The sequence below is a fragment of the Meriones unguiculatus genome, chromosome 5, assembly GCF_030254825.1.
Source record: "Meriones unguiculatus strain TT.TT164.6M chromosome 5, Bangor_MerUng_6.1, whole genome shotgun sequence".
In the NCBI taxonomy this organism is placed as follows: domain Eukaryota; kingdom Metazoa; phylum Chordata; class Mammalia; order Rodentia; family Muridae; genus Meriones; species Meriones unguiculatus.
Genome location: NC_083353.1, coordinates 133,843,191 through 133,866,552, shown reverse-complemented (window position 1 = coordinate 133,866,552; position 23,362 = coordinate 133,843,191). Strand labels below are relative to the sequence as shown.

Sequence of the window (23,362 nt, the reverse complement as noted above, 5' to 3'; positions counted from 1 at the left end):
TTTTATCTCACAATGTGTGCAAGTTTTGCAACAAGACCTCACTGTCTAACCAAGGCTGGCATAAAAAGTTGTTAAGTAGGTGTTTCCTGCATGATTGGTGGCAATAGGGAAGATGAATGTACAAGAGACTTGTACAAGTCTTGATTACCTTCCACTCAATGTATTCCTTAAATAAAAGTTACATATACAACACTAGCATTTCAAGAAAGAACAGGACTGGGGGATAGTTAAGTGGCAGAGCACTTAGCATGCATGAGCTCTAGAATTCCATTTTCACCACTCAAGAGGGAAGGGTTCTCTAAAAATAACCATGTTCTAAAAGTAAACATTCTGCATCCACTGTAGCACAGGCTGCCTTAGTCTCCCAGAGAGTGCCACCATGCCTAACTTATCAACATCTATCCATTAGCGAGGGTAAGAAACCAAAGAGAAATGGAACTCTGAAGACTGAAACTGTAGTTCTTTAAAAAATAAATGTTTATTTCAAGTAAGAAAAGTAATGTCAAGACATCTTCCAACAACTCCAGTTTAACAAAAGTATAAAACAAGACTTCTGAAAAACCTTTACAGAAAGGTACAAAATACATAGGAATATACTTTTGACATTCACAGTAGACACTTTCTGAAAAATAAATTTTGCTAATGTGCTTAGAAACAAAAATATATTTACAGCCCCAGTCAAACAACAAAGTCCTCAGCTAATGAAGTTACCCAAGGATAGCAGCATTTCAAAGTTTTTCATTGTTGTTTTTAGAAAGGGTCTCATAGAGCCTCATATGGCCTCACTATGCTGCTACAGATGACCTTGAATTCTTGACCTTGTCTCCATTTGTCAAATGTTAGGGTAACAAGTACGCACGACTATGATAGCAAAATTAAAACCAGTAAACATGGTTCAACGATGTAGAACACACTCTGTACTTCCCAGAGAAATGCAATCTACTTCTTTTGCCTGCTCAGCAACATTTTAGTCACACAGCATCAGTGAAAAATGTAACATAAGCTGTGACTGGACTCCTTGGTTGAGAAGTCCAAATGTAATAGTCCTGAGTTATCTCCAGCAAGGGAGCCTGAAAAGAAAAACTAGGGATTTCCTGGTGGTAAAAGCAAACCACTACATCCTGTGACTATTTTACTGGACTGCTCCCGAGGCTTCTGCTTCTCTTCTCCAGGTACATTTTTTTGTAGGTCCGGAACATGACATTTGAGTCTTTTACTGGGTTTTGTAGCATTTCAAATTCATCTGCACTGAAACTTCTCTTAGAGAGTCTTGAATCAGCACGATCTAAGGAAAAAATGGGGGGGGGGGAGAAGGACAATGTTCAATACAAAAAAAATACACAATAAAAAACGAGACAGGAAATGTAAAGTATCTGTGGGGACAGAAAGCAGATAGCTGAAACTGCAATAAGTGCCTAAAATCTCAGCATTTTTAAGGTTGAGGAAGGAGGATCTTCAGCTCAAGGCCAGTCTGAGTTTCACAGCAAGAGCTTGGCTCAAAAACCAAGGAAGGAGTTGGAGAGATAGTTCAGTGCTCAGTGCTTTCTCAGTCTCAGTTCTTGGGAGGCAGATGCAGGTGAATCTGAATTTGAGGGTAGCCTGGTCTACAAAGAGTTCCAGGCCAGCCAAAACAACACAGTGAGAAGACAGAGGTAAGTTTGGTTCCCACACCTACATCATGAGGGTGCACAATTGCCTGTTAGCCCCAAGGGATCGGATGCCTCCTGGATCTGAGAGCACTAGGCCATATACACATAACCCTTCCCAACAACATATACACACAGTTACAAATAAAAACAAGCTAGGAAGTGGTGCTGCACACCTTTGACCCCAGCACTCAAGAACCAGAGGCAGGCAGATCTCTGTAAGTTTGAGACCATCCTGGTTTACAGATTGAGTTCCAGGACAGAGAAAATCCTGTCTCGAAAAGACTATATATGTATATATATACATACAGCATAAACAAAATGTAGAAAATACACAGAGGTGATCAGGGAAATGACTGTAACCTAGGTGGAGATAGGATGATCAGAGTTCAAGGTCAGTATCAACTACACATCAAGTTCAAGGCCAGCCTGGGCTATATAAGATACCATGTTTGAAAAAAAACAGAAAAATGAGCAAAACAAAGTATGGCCATTTCCAAACAGTGAATAAAAGGGGGTAACTTCTAGGTAATCCTCTAGTTCTGGTTCTCCAGTCTCCAGGCATCTAGCTACAACTCTCTCACTTCAGGGGCCTCCTCTTTGCTACACTTTTAGATCCTACTTTAGCCATTCCTTCAACTGGCTGGCACGGGTGTCAAACCCAGAGCCTCCAGATGTGAAGCAAGCTATTTATCCCAGCCCATTTTTTTGTTCCTTCTTTGCATCCCTTCAAGTATAGGGCTTACAAGCAGATGGATCTCCATGAGTCTTGGTCTACAAAGCAAGTTCCAGGACAGTCAGGGATACAGAGAAACTTTGTCTCGAAAAAAACAAAACAAAAAAACCATTCTGGAGCTAGAGAGTGATTTAGAATGTATACCATTCTTGTAGTGCACACAGATCTATTCCCAGCACCCATGTTGGTGGCTCAAAACTGTTTATAAATCCAGCTCCACGGGATCTAACGCCTTTGATGGCACTCATGTGCACAGACCCAGAGACCCACTGTAAAGGCTAAGCAAACTCCACTTTGAATCAGGCTCCATTTTGTAAAAGGTACAGATCCAAGAATGACCCTCCACCCACCCAGTTGCAGTAAAAACCACAGGATGTACAAACATTTAACTGCCAAACTGGGCCAGATGTATCCTATAGATAGGCTTACTTCCCTCAGCAACTCTGCCAGATGGCACCCACCAATAGCAGTAAAGGTCACCTTGCTCACTCAACCCTTATCCAATCCTGTAACACCATGGCCTGGATTCTCCACTTGCGGTTTTTTCCCTTTAAAAACTCTGCTCCCCTAAACTCCGAGCTGCTCTCCTAACATGCTTCTTCAACAGGCCCAAGCTCCAGCTTGTAACGAAAAGATCCTCATGTGTTTTACAATGGACTCAACTCCTGGTGGTCTTTTGGGGTCTCACGAATCGGGCACAACACCCACCAATTAAAATAATGCACTAATTAAAAATATTTTAAATTTAAATATCTTTTAAAAATATTCTATCATTGCTCCTAATAAAACTGTTCCCTATTTCATGACTCTAACACTATCTTTGCCTTTTAAACTAAACAAAACTAAGACACAACTCCTCAGTTCTATCTTTAAATCTCAATGCAGAACCTAGGATATTCCTTCCACTTTAGTTAAACAAATAATGAGGATCCAGTTAACACAGCTCTTGTTTAGCATGCACTGGGTCCTGGATTCTAGTCTCAGCAGCACAAACTTTCAGCATGTGGAGGTGGAAGCAAGAGGATAAAAAGTTCACGGAGAGTACAAGGCTAGCCTACCACATAGTTACTGAGCCCAATCTCCAACAAATAAAAGCTACCAGGAGGGCAACCTTTGGGCAGAGTGCAGGGAATCTTATGAAAGAAGTGGGAAAGATCTTATGAAAGAAGTGGGAAAGATCTGGAGAGGTCAGGAACTCTACAAGGAGAGCAACAGAACCAAAATATCTGAGCACAGGGGTCTTTCCTGAGACTGATACTCCAACCAAGGACCATGCATAGAGATAACCTAAGACCCCTGCACAGATGTAGCCCATGGCAGTTCAGTATCCAAGTGGGTTCCACTGTAATAGAAACAGGGACTGTCTCTGACATGAACTGATTGGCCTGCTCTTTAATTACCAGGAAGCAGCATTACCAGGCCACAAAAGAAGACAATGCAGCCACTCCTGATGAGACCTAATTGACTAGGATCAGAAGGAAGGAAAAGAAGACCTCGCCTATCAGTGGACTTTGGGAGGGGCATGCATGCAGGGGGTGGAGGAAGGGAGGGGAGGAGGGAGGGAACCACAGGGGGGATACAAAGTTAATAAAGTGTAATTAATAAAGAATTAAAAAATATATAAATGAATTATAAAAACTGAATTTAAATCACTTTAAAAATGAAAATAAAAGACTATGTAGAAAAAAAAAGCTACCAGGATAACTAGCTTTCTGTCCTTTAAAATATTTATACCACTATCCTCAATGAACTCTGAAGAAAGAGACTAGGATCAAGACCCTATCTGGCAATGTAATAAGCCAGATGAAAAATAGTAATGTCCTTGCCTACCTTGTTAAGGGAATTGAATGAATGAGGCTGCAAATCACCAAGTGGAGATTGGCAGACATTATAATCCAGCCTGTCACAGCTCTTAGTGAAGAGTTTAATCTCAATACTCTCATTTATATATCATCTGATACAATGTTAAAATTGAGGTCAGCTCAGATCCAGAAAACTCAATACTTTATCTATGTCCAACTCAGGGAAAAGATACAAAACTCCCTTTTCTAATTCAGTGTGATAGTATTATTTTCCTGTTAAAAGGAACTAGATCCTGACCTCCGTCCTATTCCATGCTGACAGAGAAAACAGACCACTATCTTACCTTCAGAAACAAACACCAACGAACTGAAAAAAAGAATATGAATTAAACCATGCATTGTGGTAATACTGTAATTATATCCATGTTATACACAAGCTGGCAACTTAAAAACAAAACAATAAGGAAACAATGTTTACCTGTTTCTTGACTTGATTCCGGCATCTTTGTCTTTGTAGGGATGCATTTTAACCAGTCTTCTTTTGTACTTTTTATTCCTGAAACTGTTTGGATATATAACCTTTATTCCTCTATTTTAACATAACGAAGAAATAAAACATCTAAGTCTATATAATACACATCATGGAGCACCTTACTTTTTCTTTTTTGGTTTTTAGAGACAGGGTTTCTCTGTGTAGCTTTGACTGTCCTGGACTTGAGTGCTGGGATTACAGGTGTGTGCCACCATGCTCTGATCTATGTAGTATCTTATGATACAGTATATAGACCATATGTATATAACCTTTTTTAAAGGGCTTGAAAAATTATTTTTCCTGTGTGATAAAACTGAATATTTTACAACAGAAAAATGAATTGTTCTTGTTTTCACACTAGGAAAACATTTTCTCACCTTGGCTGAATCACCAACCTTTCTCAGGGCATTTAGAAGTATAAGAGAGGTAGTTACTCCCCTGCTCAATCAAATTTCCAGCTACACTCACGTTCTCAGATGCTAAAAACTTAATAAAAATGCCTACTGAAATCACCCTTTCATTTTATTTGTTTTGAGACAAGGTCTCATTATGTAATTCTAGCTGACCAAGCGCTCACTACGTAAGCCAAGTTGGGTGTCTGAATTTGACACCCACCTGCCTCTGCCTCCTAAGTGTTAGAATAAAATGCCTGGCCTTGAAATCAGCCATTTTAAACAAAATTATTTTTGTATTCTAAACCTAACACCTTACATAAAGAAACACTATGCTATAGTTTTATTCATCCCAACAGGTAAACAAAAACAACAGCAACAAATCACAGATAAACTAAAATCTTATATTTTTCCAATCTGAGTTTCATTGCCCTCTGTAATAGTGATGGTACCCACAACTTCAAAACCTCAAGACCACAACTACTCATCCATTTTCCCCTCTAATTTTGCAATTCATGGAGGTACTACCTGTGTCTCATGATTGCTATTCTGGCTTTTTTACTGATTTTAGTTTTTCTAATGAGGTCTTATAGCCAAGGCTGGCTTTAAATTCCCTATATTCTTCTGCCTCCAGCATTCCACATGTAACACTCTGCCCAGTCACCATTTAGGCTTTCGTGACTAATTTGAGATTAATTTGTTTCAAGCAATTAAAGTGTCCACAGGCCTTCTATTTTATAGGTAGACTACATTACCATTTTAACTTTGGGGATAACATCTTCATCCTCAGTGTCAAAGGTGGTACCAAGCGACCCATTATTAAAAAGTACATTAACTCCCAGTTTTGGAACAAAGTTCCACATACAGGCTACTTTGAAATTAACAAGTACAAAGGGAAAGTAAAACCAAGTCTCTGGCTGTGGCTAGGGTTTATTGCTAAAGTGTTGGGTTTGACCACCAATACACAAAATCCAAAACTTCTTGAAATAAATGCACACCTGATACTTTTAAATTTTTTACCACAATCACTCACTCACCCACTCCTAGGAATCATGCCTCTATAGTGCTTCACACATAAAACCTATGGCTGGACCCTGTGCCAACTTTTCTACTACTTGGGAGATGGAGACAACAGGATCAGAGTTAAAACCAAACTTGAGATGGTGGTTTAATGGCAGCCTGAACTGTGTAAAACTGTCTCCCCAATGCCACCCCTCCCCCAACACAAAAATTTTACTGGACCTTGCAAAGGCACTTGCTCCTTCCCAGGCCCAGGCTTTAGCTCATCCTCCTTGTGGGCAGAGCTTGTATTCCGCAATAACACATCTGGACATAATTTAAACTCCAACATCCCAGGTTTGTCTATGGCTGCTGTCTTGGGAGCAGAGGTCCTATTCTTTTCCTCTTCAGGGAGCTTCTTGGATGCACTGTCCAACTTGCTGAGACATATGCTCTCCCCTTCAGTGCATTTGAATGCAACTCGATTCAGGTACTGTTTCTTTTGTTCCTTTACCTGGAGAGCCCCCTGGCCGGACTCACTACTTGGCAATCTTTCTAACTTGGTTGTATCAATATAGGTTTTGTCAGGCTGCTTCCCATCAAATTTTCCTTTCCTATTACTTGACACACTGTGTGTACTAGATTCCTCAGAATGGTGGATCCTGACATTTTTACCATGGCTGGAAGAATTATGTTCTGGTTCTGAGGTCTCTGCACCGACACTCTGGCTCTCTAACTTTGCCCAGCTTGCTGGTGCAGAGTGCTTACTGGACTTCATGTATTCCAAGTCACGCGGCACAGTTTCTACACAAACGTTCTTAGAAGCATTAGTCCCGACTACATGTTTGTCTTTCTGCCGCTGTAAATACTCCTGCATGGTTATAACTCTGGTATTCTTAGAGGTGCTGCTCTTGGAGTCTGAGGACCCAGAACTTGGCACTGTTTTTTCTTTAACATTGGCTCTTTCATTTGGTTCTTCTATCAGAGTACTGCACAATTTGAGTGTGGACCCAGAATTTTTGTTCTGCTCTTGTTTCTCATATTTCTTCTTTTTTATTTCTACATCTGGAACAATCACAAGGTCTCTCTTTCTTTTTTCAAAGTATTTCAGTCTGGAGCCGCCTGCTTTAAATTTTAATTTTTTCTTTTCTGGTGATACTGATTGCACCAAAGAGTTCTTTCTCCTGCATACATCTTCATTTGGCAAAAGGCCTACACGTACTTTTACTGGGCCTGAGTCCTGGGATATATACTTTTTCTGTAGGCTTTCCTGAGAAGCTTGTTTAGAAAATGATGGCATATTTTTATCAGAGTTGGATGCTATCACATGAAGTATTTTGGAGGTTGCTATTTTATTGCTTTTTGAAGGATTTGGTTTCTCACATTTAGATGAAACATTTTTTAGTTTTTGCTCCATTTTCAGTGAGCTGACATGCTTTACTTTTAAATTACCTCTTTTATCTTTTTTGTAGCATTTAATTGAAAAATCACAGGCTAATTCCCGTTCCAACCTTGGTGAACTGCTGCCTTCTGTTTTGGATGTTTTTATCTTTTTACCACGTATTTCAGAGGAATGGCCGTTCTCAGGTGTTTGGGTGAGAGGAGTATCTGGGTCATTAGAAATAGGATTGATTTCAAAAATAGTAATTCCACTATTGCAAGACTGTTCTCCTCGTGTGCAACTGCTGTTCTCCGAAGAACACTGGTCCTTCCCTTTCTCCTCTGTAGAACTGCAATGACACTGTGGCACACCTTCATAAACCATTGAGAGCCAACCCAAGGCACAGCAATGGATTCTGTCTTTCTCCAAGTCCAACATTCCAGAGTCATGATTTCCTTCTCTGGGGACCAGGGAGTCACATGGACTCTTTACTTCTGCAATTTTATTCTCAGGTTCTTCCAATTTGTTTAAGTTGCAGGGCTGATCCTCTTCAGGAAATAATTCTTTGATTTGTTCGGAGCTTAATACTGTAATTTTTATTTGGTCTGTGCTATCCCCAGATGCATTACCAGCTTTATTACCAGTCTGACTTTCTAAGATTTCATGTGTCTTTTGTTGGTCCACAGAAACTTCATGTCTAGTAACAGATTCAATGCCATAAGGGAACTCTTTTAAAAGTTCTGACAGCTGGTCATGTAGGTATGAGACAGACTCATTTTCATCATTAATCTCACTTATTGCAGAAAGACTCTGGGCTGACTTACTGCTGAATGTATCAGTTTCCCGAGGGTGAGGATCCTGCTGAACAGCAGCTGATGAACACACATCCTTAGTCGGGCTTTCCTCTCCAGTGGGCTCTGTACTGCTTTCATCTAGAACTTCTCTCTTTGCTTCAACATATTCACAAGATGCTGGCTCTAGAGGCTGCAGCGGCTCTGGCTGCTCAGGTACTTCTTGAGAAGGATCTGTAGACTGTAGAACATCTGAAGTTTTCTGAAAACTAAAGTCTTTACTTTCAGTGGTGTCGCCTACTTGTTCTTGTTGACTGTTAATTACCTGATTCGGTGAAGATTTCTGAGGCTCATTTTGTACATAGTTGAATATCTCTGCTATCTGGGAATTGTAAGATACATCACCTTCTGCAAGAGAACAGATACTTTCGATCTGTAACATGGGTCCACTCACAATGGTGCTGTCCCTAGGGTTAGGCAGAGCTTCAGTGCTTAGGGAAGAGTGTTTTCCTAGGATGCTATCAGCTATGTCTGGATTACCCTGTGTTGGTTTGTGCTGCTTTTCCTTATCAACAGGCAGAGAAATCTCAGCTGATCCGGTACTACCTGCTAGTGTTCCCGTAACATCAAAAGGCAAAGCAGTTTCCGCCTGTTGGTTTTGTAAGCTACAAACACTGCCTTCCTTAACAACTGGATATAGAGTTTCAGGCAAAACTTGAGCTGCTAACTCTTTTCCAGGTAAGGTATTGGTGCCTGAAAGAACTAAGGGTGACACCACAGCAATCTGAAGCTCTGTTCCTTTTCCAACGGCTGAAGACTCACAACTTGGTGTGAGAACTGTCTGTGAGGAGCTCATCATTTTCTGAGAATTTCCAACCAAACAAAAATTCTTAACATGAACTTCATTTGTGGGATTTGAACTGCCAACTGCTGTTGTACTAGCTCTTGATGTGTTATACTGTTTTTCTTCTAAAGGTTTTGGAACATTTTCTTCTGTGGTTTTTGAAGGTTGGTTTTTCCAAAGAGAAAGACATGTTGCTAGTAATTCCATGGAGCAGTGATTGTCACTTTTAGCAGACTTTTCTTTTGCTGAGAATTCTGAAGGCTGAGTTGGTTCAGTGTAAGAAGTATTGGCTGTTTTACTACAACCAGCTGCCATCAAAAGACTTTTATTAATTTTAATTTTTCTTGCAAGTTCTGAAAATTTCTTTTTGATTTCTACAAGTGATTTAATATCCCTCACCAGCTTTTCTTTTGTGGCATTTGTATCTATTACTTGATTTGTATTTGGATTATAGGAATACTTTCTTTTCTCTTCATTATTCTGAACAAGAGCCTGAATACCATCACCAGAAGATCTAACAGATTCATTATAAGACTGTTTGGTGTTTATTTTCAACTCACAGAATTTTCCAATGGTGCTGACGTTTTCACTAGAGTTCTGCCACTGCTGTTTAAAGCCTCTGTAGGCATCTTTCTTTTCGGATGAGTGCATTTCTGAACTCTGGGGCACTTCTATAGGCAAGTGTTTAGAAACAGGCTGAGAATTCTGCATGTGCGGGCTTCCATATCTACAGCTGAAGGGAAGGGCGGAGAGTCCCTTGCTGGTTTCTGTAGCATACTGATATGACACAGATGCTGATGGTAAGGCCTGTGTATAAGTTGGAAGCTGATTGTTTTTGACTTGTAATGATGTAGTAGATGGCACAAAGCCTTGTTGTAAGTAAGGGTGTTGCTTTGGAGGTGGCCTGCATTCTGGGAAAGGAAGTTCACTGGATGTGTACTGTGTCCAGTCAACCAGCTGATCTGGTATCAAATGATTAAGTCCTTGATTTTCTTGATAATTTCCTTGACGTGGTATAGGAACTTTTAAAGAATTTGAAGGAGCCATCTGTAGTTGCAAAGAATAGGTACCTGATGGGACAAGCTGACTCTGTGGTGCATGTATGAAAGGCACATTAGTCCCTCCACCAGGATTATGGGACATGGCTCCCTCTGTATGAGAAGGTAGAAGATTCCTCACTGATGACTTCAACCAGACATTCTGCACAGCTCCTGAAGACACTGTTTGCAAATTGTGGCTTGGCTGTTGAAGTCCTTTAACAGTTGTACATATGACTCTTTCTACTGAAGACTGTGGGGCCACAATTGTCCTATTATGCAGATTAGAAACAGGAATCTGAGGAGATATATAATTTCTGCCGTTCAAAAGTGGCTGTGAAACTAAATTTGAATTACTAGAATACATGCATGCTTCTTGATTGATGGCAGGATAGCTAAAAGAACTTTGAGCAGTTGTGGAAGTCATTAAAAACTGCTGCAATAAAGACGGGCTTTTGGAATATGGTGGGGCGTTGGCACCGCTCTCTGGTTTTGCATTCCAATTCATAGTTGATCTGACTTAATAGTAGTGCTATAAAAATCTGTGGTCTTGAATGTCACAAATCTGTAAGAAATACAAATAAAGATCTTTTATTAGAACTTTTTTCTCCACCCCATACTTTTTGTTAGTTTTTGAGTTTTTTCTGGCCTAGAACTTCTTCTATAAGATTAGATTGGCTTGAAACTTATGGTAATCATTCTGCATAAACAGAAATTTGAAGAAAAATAGAAGCACGCAGAAGAACCTCACATTAATAAACTGCACTCTTAATCGGAAAGAGAATTAGTAATGGAAGCTGCAACAATAATTGAGGCAATTGTCACTATCAATGGAATGTGTGAGGATCGACTCTGAACAAAGCAGCTGTCACTTGTTATACTTGAGTGGCACTTTCCTGATTTTAATTATTTTGTGAGGTGTAGGTGATGAACTGCAGAGCTTCAGTATGCTAAGCATTCACTCTACCACTAATATATGTATGTATACACACATACACACACACACATGTGTATCTATACGTACATATACAGATGTATGTATGTCTGCACATACATACATATATCTATAGCCTGTTTTTACTTATTTTTATGACTTATGTATTCTATGCAATCCACGCTAGTTGTAAAGCAAAGCTTACAGAAAAAGTTTATATTGTACATCCTCAACACATAATTCTTTTGGAATGCACAATATTATTTTTTCGTAAAATCCATAAGCATAAACAAAAGTTCATAAAGCTTCCCATTCTGCTTTCAACTACTCAAGAAGCTCAATGAGATTGTGAAAATATCTGGACAACATGAAGAGACCCTACCTGAAAAATGAAACAAAATCTAAAACATCTTGTAAGACAAATAGAATCCTACCAAACACAATCTATTGGTTTACTTTCATTATCATACACAAGCAGGTTATTATATTTCACTAAAAACTTTATCTACCTGCATGGCATTCCACTTACAGCTGTATCACTCCTAATACACAAAATTAATTTTCAGCCAGGACTAGTTGTGTATGTTTATAATCCCAGCACTCAAAAAGCTGAAATAAGCAAGTTTAAGGCCTATCTAAGCCATACAGTAAATTCAAAGCCTACCTAGGCAACTAAGTAAAGGCCTTGTCTCAAAATGAAAAGTTAAAACTGTGAGCATCCAGATGGTCTGTCATTCCTTTCTCAAGAAGAAAGCCTGACTGAGGTATGACTACATGACTTCAGAAAGCAGCAGGCTTAGCTAATGTCTAAGAAGAAATGACCTCCAGCACAAACAAGACCACAAGAGAAGAAGTGTAGAAAAGGAACTCAAAGAATGGTACCAAGAAGCTTGCATTCAATTCTGTCTTTATTAGAGAGCTGAACTGCTATAGGAACAGCTGTGGAAAAACAAAACTTACTCATTCTTGAAGTGAAGCCACAGTCATAGTCCTTCCTGTGTGTCTGCCTATCACTGCCCTCCCTTCCAGGACCCTGCTAGCCTAGCACTTAAAACAAAAAAGAAAAACAATTTGATCTTTGTCCCTAGCACAAAACATTACATCACTTGTGATACCCTGAGCAATAGGAGCACCTTTATACTACTGAGGTAACAGGAAAAACGCAGCACACACTCAGCACCAATGGGATAGAACTTCCAACCACACCCAGTTTTAGAAAGGGCAGGAGGAGCCAGAACAGCACTCCACGAACAGCAGCACTGAGATTTGATATACAGTAGTGCTAAAGGGCTAGTATGCTCTGACTTGAGGTGGAAACCCTGCCTACTCCTTAAAAAAGGCTTGCCATATACATCTCATTCTCCAAGTTTTGTTGAGTATAGCAAAAAAAAAAAAAAAACAACAGGGGGCTGTCAATGAGCCCTTTAATTTGATGACACAGGATTGAATGGGAGGGCAGGAAACCCAGAAGGGATGCACAGACTAGAGAATAATCTGGCAGGAAGAAAATTCCCTGTTGTCACAAGTGTTTTGTGAATGTGGGAAGACAGCATTAAAACCATGTGGGTTATGGAGACACACTGGAGTTGCTGGCAAACCAAAGGACAGTGCAAGGAACAGACCGTGAGGACAAAACTTTGGGAAAAGATACACACTTTAATTTTGAACTTCCAGGCTGCAGAGGTGAGAATGCTGGCTGAGCATTTCACTGTGTCATATATTGTATAGTACAACAATTGTATCAGTAACAACTGCCTCAGTTCTAGACAGAGCTCCCCATATACCTACAGACTTGAGATAGGGTCTCACTCACTCTTTAGTCTTTTCTAACCTTAAACTTGTTATCCTCTGTACTCAGTGTAGGAATTACAAAGCATGTTCAACCATGACCAACTAAAAACACAGCTATACATCCTGGTAACCCCATGTTGGAGGTTTGAGGATGGAGACCACAGTCAACTGACGGATGGACTACAAAACTGAGTTAGACATACAAAATTTTAAGTTATCAATCCTTATAATGAAAAAGCCGATTGTGCCTCTTAAGGTAGATAGAACTCCTTGTGCAGAACTGAATAATTGCTGTTAATAGGTCCAAATGGTTTCAAAGAGACATCTAATGGGATTGTTTTCCCTGTTATTTATAGGTCACTACAGCCCACACTCCAGGGTCTCCAGGTAATTCAGATTCTGTTCAGTTAGCTGGTTACAAGAATGTCAGCACAGGCTTTCTGTGAGCCTAGGAAGGAAAGGGTAAATATCTCAATGGTCCCACTAGACAGTCTACCTTCTTGTCAGCACAGTAAACAGGGTAAGACAAACCCAGCCACACTGGGTGACACTGTAATCCAGGGTACTTTCTTAGCACCAGAGACCATGGGAAACCATGACTAATAAAGCAAAGATAAGATTTTTTTTTTCTTCACCTTACACCCATTAGAATGGCCAAGATGAAAAACTCAAGTGACAACACATGCTGGAGAGGCTGTGGATAAAGGGGAACCCTCCTCCACTGCTGATGGCAATGTAAACTTGTACAACCGCTCTGGAAATCAATCTGGTGCTTTCTCAGACAACTAGGAATAGCGCTTCCTCAAGATCCAGCCATACCACTCCTAGGCATATATCCAAAAGAGGCTCAAGTACACAATAAGGACATTTGCTCAACCATGTTTGTAGCAGCTTTATTTGTAATAGCCAGAAACTGGAAACAGCCCAGATGCCCCTCAATTGAGAAATGGATGCAGAAATTGTGGTACATCTACACAATGAAAAATAAGGAAATCATGAAATTTGCAGGTAAATGGTGGGACCTGGAAAGGATCATCCTGAGTGAGCTCTCCCAGAAGCAGAAGGACACACACGGTATATACTCACTCATATAGACATGTAATATAGGATAAACCTACTAAAATCTGTACACCTAAAGAAACTAATCAAGAGAGAGGACCCTGACTAAAATGTTCAATCCCCATCCCGAAAGGCAAAGAGGAAAGATATCAGAAGAAGAAAACAGGAAACAAGCTAGAAACCTGCCACAGAGGGCCTCTGAAAGGCTCTGTCTGCCCTGCAGACTATCAAAGCAGATGCTGAGACTTATGGCCAATTGTTGGGCAGGGTGCATGGAATCTTATGTAAGAAGTGGGAAATAGTAAGATCTGGAGAGGACAGGAACTCCACAAGGAGAGCAATAGAATCACAAATTTGAACACAGGGGTATTCCCAGAGACTCATACTCCAACCACGTACCATGCATGGAGATAACCTAGAACCCCTGCACAGATGTTGCCCATAGCAGTTTATTATCCAAGTGGGTTGCATAGTAATGGGAAGAGGGACTGCCTCTGACATAAACTGATTGACCTGCTCTTTGATCACCTCCCCCTGAGGGGGGAGCAGCCTTACCAAGCCACAAAAGATGACAATGCAGCCACTTCTGATGAGATCTGATAGACTAAGATCAGAAGGAAGGAGAGGAGGACCTATCAGTGGACTTGGGGAGGAACATGCATGAAGAGGGAGGGAGGGCAGGATCGGGTGGGGAGGAAGGAGGGGCTTACGGGGGGATACAAAGTGAATAAAGTGTAATTAATAAAAAAAAAAAGAAAAAAGATTTTTCTTTCTTTCTTTCTATTTACTTATTTTCTAGGTATACAGTGCTCTGCCTGCACGTACACCTGAAGGCCAGAAGAGGGCACCAGCTCTCATTATTGATGGTTGTGAGCCACCACAAGGTTGCTGGAAACTGAACTTAGGACCTCTGGAAGAACAAGCAGTACTCTTAACCTCTGAGCCATCTCTCTAGGCCCAAAGTTGATATTTCTATTCATTACTAGGTTACCAAGTGCTTAGTAATCAACAAGAACTTGGAGTAGCTAATGAATGACAGGAATAGCCCGTAGAATGTTCCTACCAACCAAGCACAATGATACTGAGTTCAATCCATAGGACTAATATGTTAAGACAAAAAAAAAAAACTCCAGCAAGTTGTGATCTGACCTGTGGATGTTCAATTTTGGTATTCAGATGTGCATCTCACTTTTACATATACAATATAAATACAGGTTTAAAAAAAAAAGTTTTAAGGGGCTTAAGAGATGGCTCAGGGATTAAGAGGGTTCTTCCAGAGAATCCGGGTTCAATTCTCAGCACCCACATGGCAGTTCACAACTGTCTGTAACAGTTCCAGGGATCTGACTCCTTCACAGTGACACGTGAGGCAAAACACCAATGCACAAAACATAAAAAAAAAAAAACTTTTTAAAAATGTCTTAAGATTATTTGAAGTGCTGAAGAGATGGCTCAGAGGTTAAGAGCACTACTGTTCTTCCAAACATCCTGAGTTCAATTCCCAGCAAACACATTGTGGCTCACAACCATTTATAAGATCTGGTGCCTTCTTCTGGTGTGCAGGTGTACATGCAGGCAGAATAATGTATACATAAATAAACCTTAAAAAAATTATTTGGAGGACTAAGGTAGGCATGGTGATAATACCCATTTGTAGAATGAGGCAGGAGATTTTCACAAGTTTGAGACTATAGAAATAGGCTATGTAGTAATTTTCAGACCAGTTGAAAAAGTGATAGAGGAGAGGAAGGTGAGAGGCTGGGATTGGAGGGAAGATATGAAGAACTGAAAACCTAAGTCACCCCACAACTAGGTAATGAGGATCAGATGGGTAAACACCCACATCTGAATAGAAAGATACACAGTGTGAGGATATCCATTACTCTACATAAACTACCCAAACAGAGCTTCTCAGCAAGACAAATTCTATGATTATCTCAGGCATTGTTTTGCTGTAAAAGACACCCTGACCATAGCAAATCTTATAAAGGAAAGCATTTAATTGGGGCTTGATTACAGTTTCAGAGGGTTAGTCCACTATCATCAAGGCAGGGAGCATGTTGGCAAGGATGGCCCTAGAACAGAAGCTGAGAGCTACACATCCCGATCTGAAAGCAGAGAGGTAGAGACGAGGAGGAAAGGAGCACCTGAGACAGGACCTGGCCTGGGCTTTCGAAACCTCAAAGTCATTGGCAAGGTCCTCCAAGGGCCTATCTTCCTAATCCTTCTCAGAGAGTGCCACTAACTGGTGATATTCAAATGTATGAGCCTGTGGGGGCCACTCTTATTCAAACCACAAGGACAGAGTTGTCCATCTTCTCACCGTACTAGTGTTCTGAATAGTCACATTTTGCCAAAATGCCTAGTCTCTTAATTTAAGTAGCCTGTTCTGGGGTAGAGAAAAAAAAAAAAAAAGTTATTCAAGGGCATCCTTCTCACAGCTAGTACCCAATGGGAGTTCCTGGAATCTTTCCATCAACCAATTCTGTTTACATAAGGGAACCATGCAAGTTTGCCAATTCATTCCAAATTTTAAGCCAGCCTAATCACAGTCCACTGTTACAAGTTGTGTGCCAGAAGCCCTGATGAAAAGCCAAAGGGAACTAGTTCTGTGTGCTTGCCCAGTGGCAGAGTTGACAAAGTCTGGTCCAGGATAGGGCCAGTGGGCCTCAAAGGAGTTCCGGTTTCAGTTCTTGGAACATTTCTCCCCCCTCTGAATAAGTATCAATGCAGCCAGGCACAGTAAACCCAGCACAAAGGGAGGCAGAGGCAGGCAGATCTTTTTAACTGTGAGGCCAGCCCGGTCTACAAAGTCAACTGGAGTTTATATAGCCAAGGCTACACAGAGAAAACAAACAAACAAACAAACAACACTAAGTTTGAGCCAGACATGGTGGCTCAAACTTAGAAAGTAGAGGCAGGAGGATCACCCTTTACTATACAGTGAGTTTAAGGCCAGCCCTGAATACATGACACCTTGTCTCAAAAATAAACAAGTAAAATACTTTGGCTAGGTTACAAACACAAGATTAATCACGAAACTAAACAGGTATGGTAGCATATGCCTGTATCCCTACCACTCTAAAGAGAGAATCTGAAAGCTCTCTTTTGAGGATAGTCTGTACTATATAGTAAGACATTATATCAAGGAAAGAATGAAAGAAAAAGGAAAAAAGTAAATGCATTTCTTCATCAAGTCAGAAACTAGAAAGTTATTCCATTTACAGCAACATCTGTTAACATTTCGGAGACCACCACTCACATATACAACTGGCAAGTGCTTTTTATTTAGCAAAAACAAGAAGCCTACCTGCACGGTTCAGCTACTTATTAAAAAAAAAAACAACAACCCCAGAAAGAAGCACCCAGCTCTATAGGAAACTAGGGAGATGCTAGCAAGGGTTAGGTAATCCAAAACCTCATTGGTCGGTGCCGGGAAAAGTTACAAGGGTCAATTCCCTGATTGGCTTACCTCCAGGTGGTCAGTAGACTGCATTCCTGTGCCATAAATGTTTAACTATAGAATGAAATAAGGCTGCCGGGCACAGATGCCCCACCCTGAGACAAGATACTTTCCCATTCTTGTGGTTCTCTCCAGGCTGTTCCTTGGGTAGGGGGATTTATGGCTTGTTTCTGGAATTTATGGTCTGTTTCTAGAACTGGTGATCTATGGCCTAGTCCCTGGGACTGATGACTTATGGCCTGGTCCTAAAATGGAGACAAATTGGAGTTTATGTCATAGTCTCACATCAAAGACAATGTTAAGGAGCCAGAAATGTTGGCACACACTTTCAATCCTAGCACCCAGGCAGCAGAGACCAGCCTGATCTTCATAGTGAGTTCCAGGACAGCCAGACACTCTTATCTCAAAAACAAACAAAGAAAAACCACCAACAAACAAGTATCACAGAAGGCAGCTCATAACCACCTTTAATTCCAGCTCCGAGGGACCTGACCCCTCTTCCAGACTCCAAGGGCACTTACACCCACATGCACACACCCTTCCTCATACTTTAAGCCTTACTGAATTACTAAAAATTGAAACAACCAATCACATTGACCTAAGTGTTTGAGCAGACTGCCTGTGCCAATCTAAATTATGTCTAAATAACCAGCAAGGCCAATCAGAATTGCTAAAAATTTTAACTCATTGTTCCTCTTTTAAAAAATCATTTCCTTTGAAGCACCATGTTTGATTTCTAATTTAACCTGATTCTTCCAAATTATATATTTTATTTTATATGAAAATAAAAACTTTACCCTCTTCTGTGATATCTTGGTCTAAAACTGGCTAAGAACACATGGCAGAAAATGGCACAGCTCAAAGACAGTTTTCACATCTTTAGATTTGTTTGTTGGGTAGTTCTAACCTCACCTGAGATGTGTTCCTCACTAGGCCAGCTCTAATTACACCCTTCATTTACAAGTTCACTTAGCACACTGTTAGCACTCACTGTTTCTCCCTACACATTAGCATAAGCATGGCCATTTTTAAAAAGATTTATTAGTGTTCTGCCTGCATTTATGCCTGAACACCAGAAGAGGGCACCATATTTCACTATAGATAGTTGTGAGTCACCATGTGGTTGCTGGGAATTGAACTGAGGAGCTTTCAAAGGACAGCTAGTGTGAGCCATTTCTCTTGCCCCGACTTAAAGATTTACTTATACAAAGAGCACTCTATTTGCACATATGCCTGAATGACAGAAGAGAGCATCAGATCCCATTATAGAAGGCTGTGAGCCTAAGAGATCAAGACTAACACCATTTTGTTTTTCAAACACCATTTTGAGCCACCCTGTACTTTAGGTGACCCAATTTCCCCCACCTCAGTTCCAGGAACTTGGCAAGTGAAAAATCACAGGAGGAACTTGGCAAGAATAATTAGGCCCTGCACCTGGGGCCAACCAATGACATAAAAGTACACCCACTCACCCAGGTCAAACTGTTTTCTGCTGCATCAGGGATGATTAACAACCTGAGCTCAAGCTTGAATAAAGACCCTCATGTTTGCATTAGACTTGTGTTCCTGGTGGTCTCTTGGGGCTCTCTCGATCTAGGACAAGACACCATGTGGTTGCTGGGAACTGAACTCGGGACCTCTGGAAGAGCAGACAGTGCTTAACCACTGAGCCATCTCTCCAGCCCAAATGTGGCCATTTTTGTTTCAGGACCAGCAGGAATAGCTGTCAACAGAAAAATCTCTAAGGTTGCGCTGACCACAAACTATGTTTATATTAAGGGATTTGTTGTTCTCACACTCTGTAGCCTTGTTGTTCCTAGAAATTCCTCAACTATAAACTCAGGTGGCCCTAACCAAAGGCCCCACTTGGGACCAACCAAATTAAAGATCAGCTAGAACTGCTTTGTCTAGTTAGCAAAAGTAAACTGAGGTAGAGCTGACCACCCTGTAACACTTTCCACCCCCATGTATGAGCCAACTGTAGTTTTTGCCTTTAATAAACTGACTCAGTAAAACATTCAGGGTTGCAGTCAGTCTTAGGGTATGTGTTTAATAAACCATTCATATCTGAGATCAAGTGTCTGAGTGGACTGTTAGGCTATTCCTGGACCGAAACAATACTAAGAATTTTAATCACTGCATACTTGCCTTAAAAAAAAAAAATAAATCACCATGTATGGATATAACCTAGAACCTCTGCTCAGATGTAGCCCATGGTGTAGCCCGTGGTAGCTCAGTATCCAAATGTGTTCCCTAGTAAGGGGAACAGGGACAATTTCTGACATGAACTCAATGTTGGGCTCTTTGACACCCCCCACCCCAGGGAGGAGCAGCCCTGCTAGGCCACGGAGGAGGACTTTGCAGCCAGTCCTGAAGATACCTGATAAACCAGGGTCTGATAAAAGGGGAGGAAGTCCTCCCCTATCAGTGGACTTGGAAAGGTGCTGGAAGGAAATGAGGGAGGGAGGGTGGGATTGGGAGGGAATGAGGGTGCAGGATACAGCTGGGATACAGAGTTAATAAACTGTAACTAATATTAAAAAAAACTTTTAAAAAATAAGAACTCAAGGTCTCAAGGTTGTTTTTAGTTTACTATCTAGTTTGCATTTCTATAGTCAGGGCTGGTACAAGTTCTTGCCTTACCTCAAAATGAATGCTTCCTACAGTTTTAAATGACTTAGTTTCCAAAGAAGTAAACAGCTAAATTCCTAAAATCAAAGCACTGATAACAAACAAGATTTTCAGAAACTAAGCAGGCATATTGTCCCACACCAATAATCCCAGCACTAGGGAGGCAGAGGCAGGTGGATCTCCAAGTTCAAGACCAGCCTGATCTACAAAACCCATGAAAGCCAAGGCTACACTGAGAAATCCTGTCTCAAATAAATAAATAAATAAAAGTAGTTTTTTTTTCTAAGAAACTAATTAAACAGGAAAAAATTAAGACCAAGCTTCCTGTATCCAAGGAATTCACTGGGTGGTTTTGATTTCAAACAAGCCCTAGTGAGCAGGTCCAAATCTAATCCCAGCATTCAGGGGGAAGACCAGAATTTGGATCAGGAATGAAGGTTATCCCCAGCTGGATGGAAAGTTGAAGGCTAGGCTGTAAGACATGGGTTTAAAATAAGTCCACTAATTTATTTTGAATTTAAATGAGCAAATTAGACTGCCTATGAGACAGTGTAGCTTTATAATGTGTAAGGCCATAAAAAATATACTTCCTCTATCTTAAACTGGACTAAGCAAGTACTATGTGCCAGAAGCTATTTTAAGAGTCTTCTAAGTGGTTGGCTGGCTGGTTGTTTTTGTTTTTTTAGACAGGGTCTCAAAATATAGACTAGGCTGGCCTGGAAGTCAGAGTTTTGCCTGCCTCTGTGTCCTCCGCTGGGATTAAAAGTGTGCACTACCACACACAGCCTAGTTACAAAGCTTGTAACTTACCACAATTCCACACTGTAGGTCCTACTGTTACCCCATTAACATATGAGCAAGCTCAAGCAGAAAAGTAAAATTCTGAGATTTTAAGGTGAGGGGTGGAGCCAAGACCTGACCTGTAACATAACTGCAGGACCCATAGGCCCATCAGCAGAAGAGGCTTTCTAACAAGCTTTGTAGTCATGAACTGGGACCCCAGAGATCACTGTTCACTCCGCAGATAGGACTCAATAGTTGTGGTCCTAAAAGAAGACCTGTGTTGCCGTCGTAGCACCACCAGGGTAGATGCACCTGCCTGAGATTCCAGAGCGGGGATCCACACCTTCTTCTGGGCTCCACACATCAAGCACACACAGACCACACTTACATATGTTCATAAAATAAAGAAAATCTTCAAAAAACATTTAAAAATAAGAAATGTTGCGCCTACATTGCCGAGACCCCAAGAGATCACCAGGAGTCAAGTCTGTTGCAAAACACACAGGGTTTATTTGGGCACCGAGGTCAACGAGAACAGGGTTTTAAGGGGAAAACAGCAAGCAGGGGCTCCAAGCTTTGGGTAGAGGATCTACTTTAGGCGCCAAAACCATCCATTTGGAGAGTATTTGATCATGAGCAATGCCTGGAATGTGCTGATTAGTTGTTGCTAGGGAAGGGCAATTAGCACACTCTTAAGTTCAGGAAGGAATATGGTCCAGCCTGATTACTCCCTGTAGTGGGATGGACATGTCGTAATTAACCCGGTCCTTTGTCTAAACTTTTATCCAGAACTTTAGTCATGCTGCCCTAAGACTCCAAGTTTTAACTCTGGCCCTCTCAGAGACAGTCCCTGGTACTCCATGCCCACCAACAGCCTCTGGTAACTTTAATTCACCACCTAACATAACCTCTCAGGGCAACAATCTGGCCCAGACTTCCATCTCCAACACTGCCAAAATCCTCTACCCCTATTTCATTAAAGCAAAAAAATAAACTGTTAAGTTCCATAACAGCAACATTCTTTCTTACTCTCTGTCATCAAATCCACTGTGTCCCATCTGTTGTTTGGGGAGTTTTTGAGCCTTTCATTATATAGTCATGGCGAAACTGGATTTTGCTATGTAGCCCAGGCTAGCCTTGAACTCAAGAGGTTTGCCTGCCTTGCTTGGCCTTCCACATGCTGAAATTAAAAGTGTGCAAACCATGCTGGGCCAAGTTCTGTAGGTTTTAACCAGTGTTAACTAGATGATGTTCCTTTTTCCAAAACAGATTACTCCACGGTATAATGTGAAATCATCCAGTAGAATAACTTTATAAAGGGCAGACTTACCTGTAAATACAATTTTACCTTTTAGTCTCTTCCACAAGGAGTATGTTCATACCTCTGATCCTAAGAAAAGCAAGAAAACAAAACTACTGAACCAGGCTAGTCTCAAAATATTTTCTGCAAGTAGAATTCAAGTGCAGTCCTCCAAGTCCACTATTGTCCTGTAATTCCAAAGCAAAAGTACTTCTTTTGCAATTTTATTGGACTGGGGCTGAGGGGGGCAGTAACTGAGACCTTAGCATACATGCATTTAACAAGAAACAAACTTAGGCTTTTTAAACGTAATATATTTAGCAGACAACTTAAACTCCCAAGAAAGTTCTGTAGTTGGCCTACTGAAATGCTCACACATTTCACCTGTTTTTCCATTTTTCTAGGAAGGACTCAAAGTACCACAAATGCAAACTGCTTCCGAGATGCTGCGGGCCGCGGCGCTCACCCAGGCCTGGGCGCTTGAGGGCGGAGCGCCAGGCAATACCGCTGGGTCGCAGGGGCGGCGCGCGGAAGACGAGCCAGAAAGAAACCGAAAAGCGAAACAAAGCTCGGCTTCTCCTTCCTAAACAGGAAGGAGCGCGAAGCTGCAACCCGCCTGCAACCCCCGGCCAGCAACCGCGGCCGCATCCGCCCCGCGCGCCGCGACCCTACCGAGGTGGAGGACGCGGGCGGCGGCCCTCGCCCGGACGGAGGAGCACGAGCCCGCACCCCGGGCGCGGGACAAAGCCGGCCCCGCTGCACACCGTCCCCGCGGCGGGGCTCGCTCGCGGACGGCGCGGACCGAGGCCTCCGCCGAGCGCACCGCGCCGAGCTCTGCTGGCCGCCTCGGTCGGGGCGGATCCGGCTGGCTCCGCGCTCCGCCCCCAGCGCCTGCGCCGCGCCCGGGTCCTAGTGCCCGGCAGATGTCCGTGAGGTCTGACTGGAGAGGAAGCCGCTCCCTGCACGTGGAATTTGCTGGAGACTCACCTGCAGGGCTTCTGGAGTAAATACCGGATTCTTTCGGTTGGGATGGGGCTGAAACTGCATTTCAGAGAAGTTGCAATTTCTGTGAAGATAAGCTGATGATGATCTCATAAATCACTGATCCGCCAGATGTAGCCATCTGGAATAACTATGTTGGTAACCATAATGACAACATATAATTGTTTTAGTAACCGCAAGGACAGCGGTCATTTTGACCTCTTTTCTGATTGGCTGGTTTCAGGGTTGGCAAATTTTGG

The 23,362-nt window shown here is 41.6% G+C and overlaps 1 protein-coding gene across 2 annotated transcripts; it reads right to left on the bottom strand.

The window, feature by feature from the left end:
- Positions 1–454: 454 nt before the first annotated feature.
- On the bottom strand, positions 455–22,967 carry Resf1 (retroelement silencing factor 1). 2 transcript variants are annotated; one of them, XM_021657539.2, is made up of 5 exons: positions 22,794–22,967; positions 22,152–22,211; positions 6,351–10,725; positions 4,663–4,746; positions 455–1,285 (listed from the first exon to the last, which is right to left on the bottom strand). In XM_021657539.2, exons 3-5 carry the CDS (start codon positions 10,666–10,668, stop codon positions 1,128–1,130), a joined length of 4,560 nt encoding a protein of 1,519 aa, XP_021513214.1. In that variant the 5' UTR covers positions 10,669–10,725; positions 22,152–22,211; positions 22,794–22,967; the 3' UTR covers positions 455–1,127. The 2 variants fall into 2 exon arrangements, with proteins under 2 accessions (XP_021513214.1, XP_060240538.1); XM_060384555.1 differs by having other exon boundaries at positions 22,170–22,211.
- Positions 22,968–23,362: the final 395 nt, after the last annotated feature.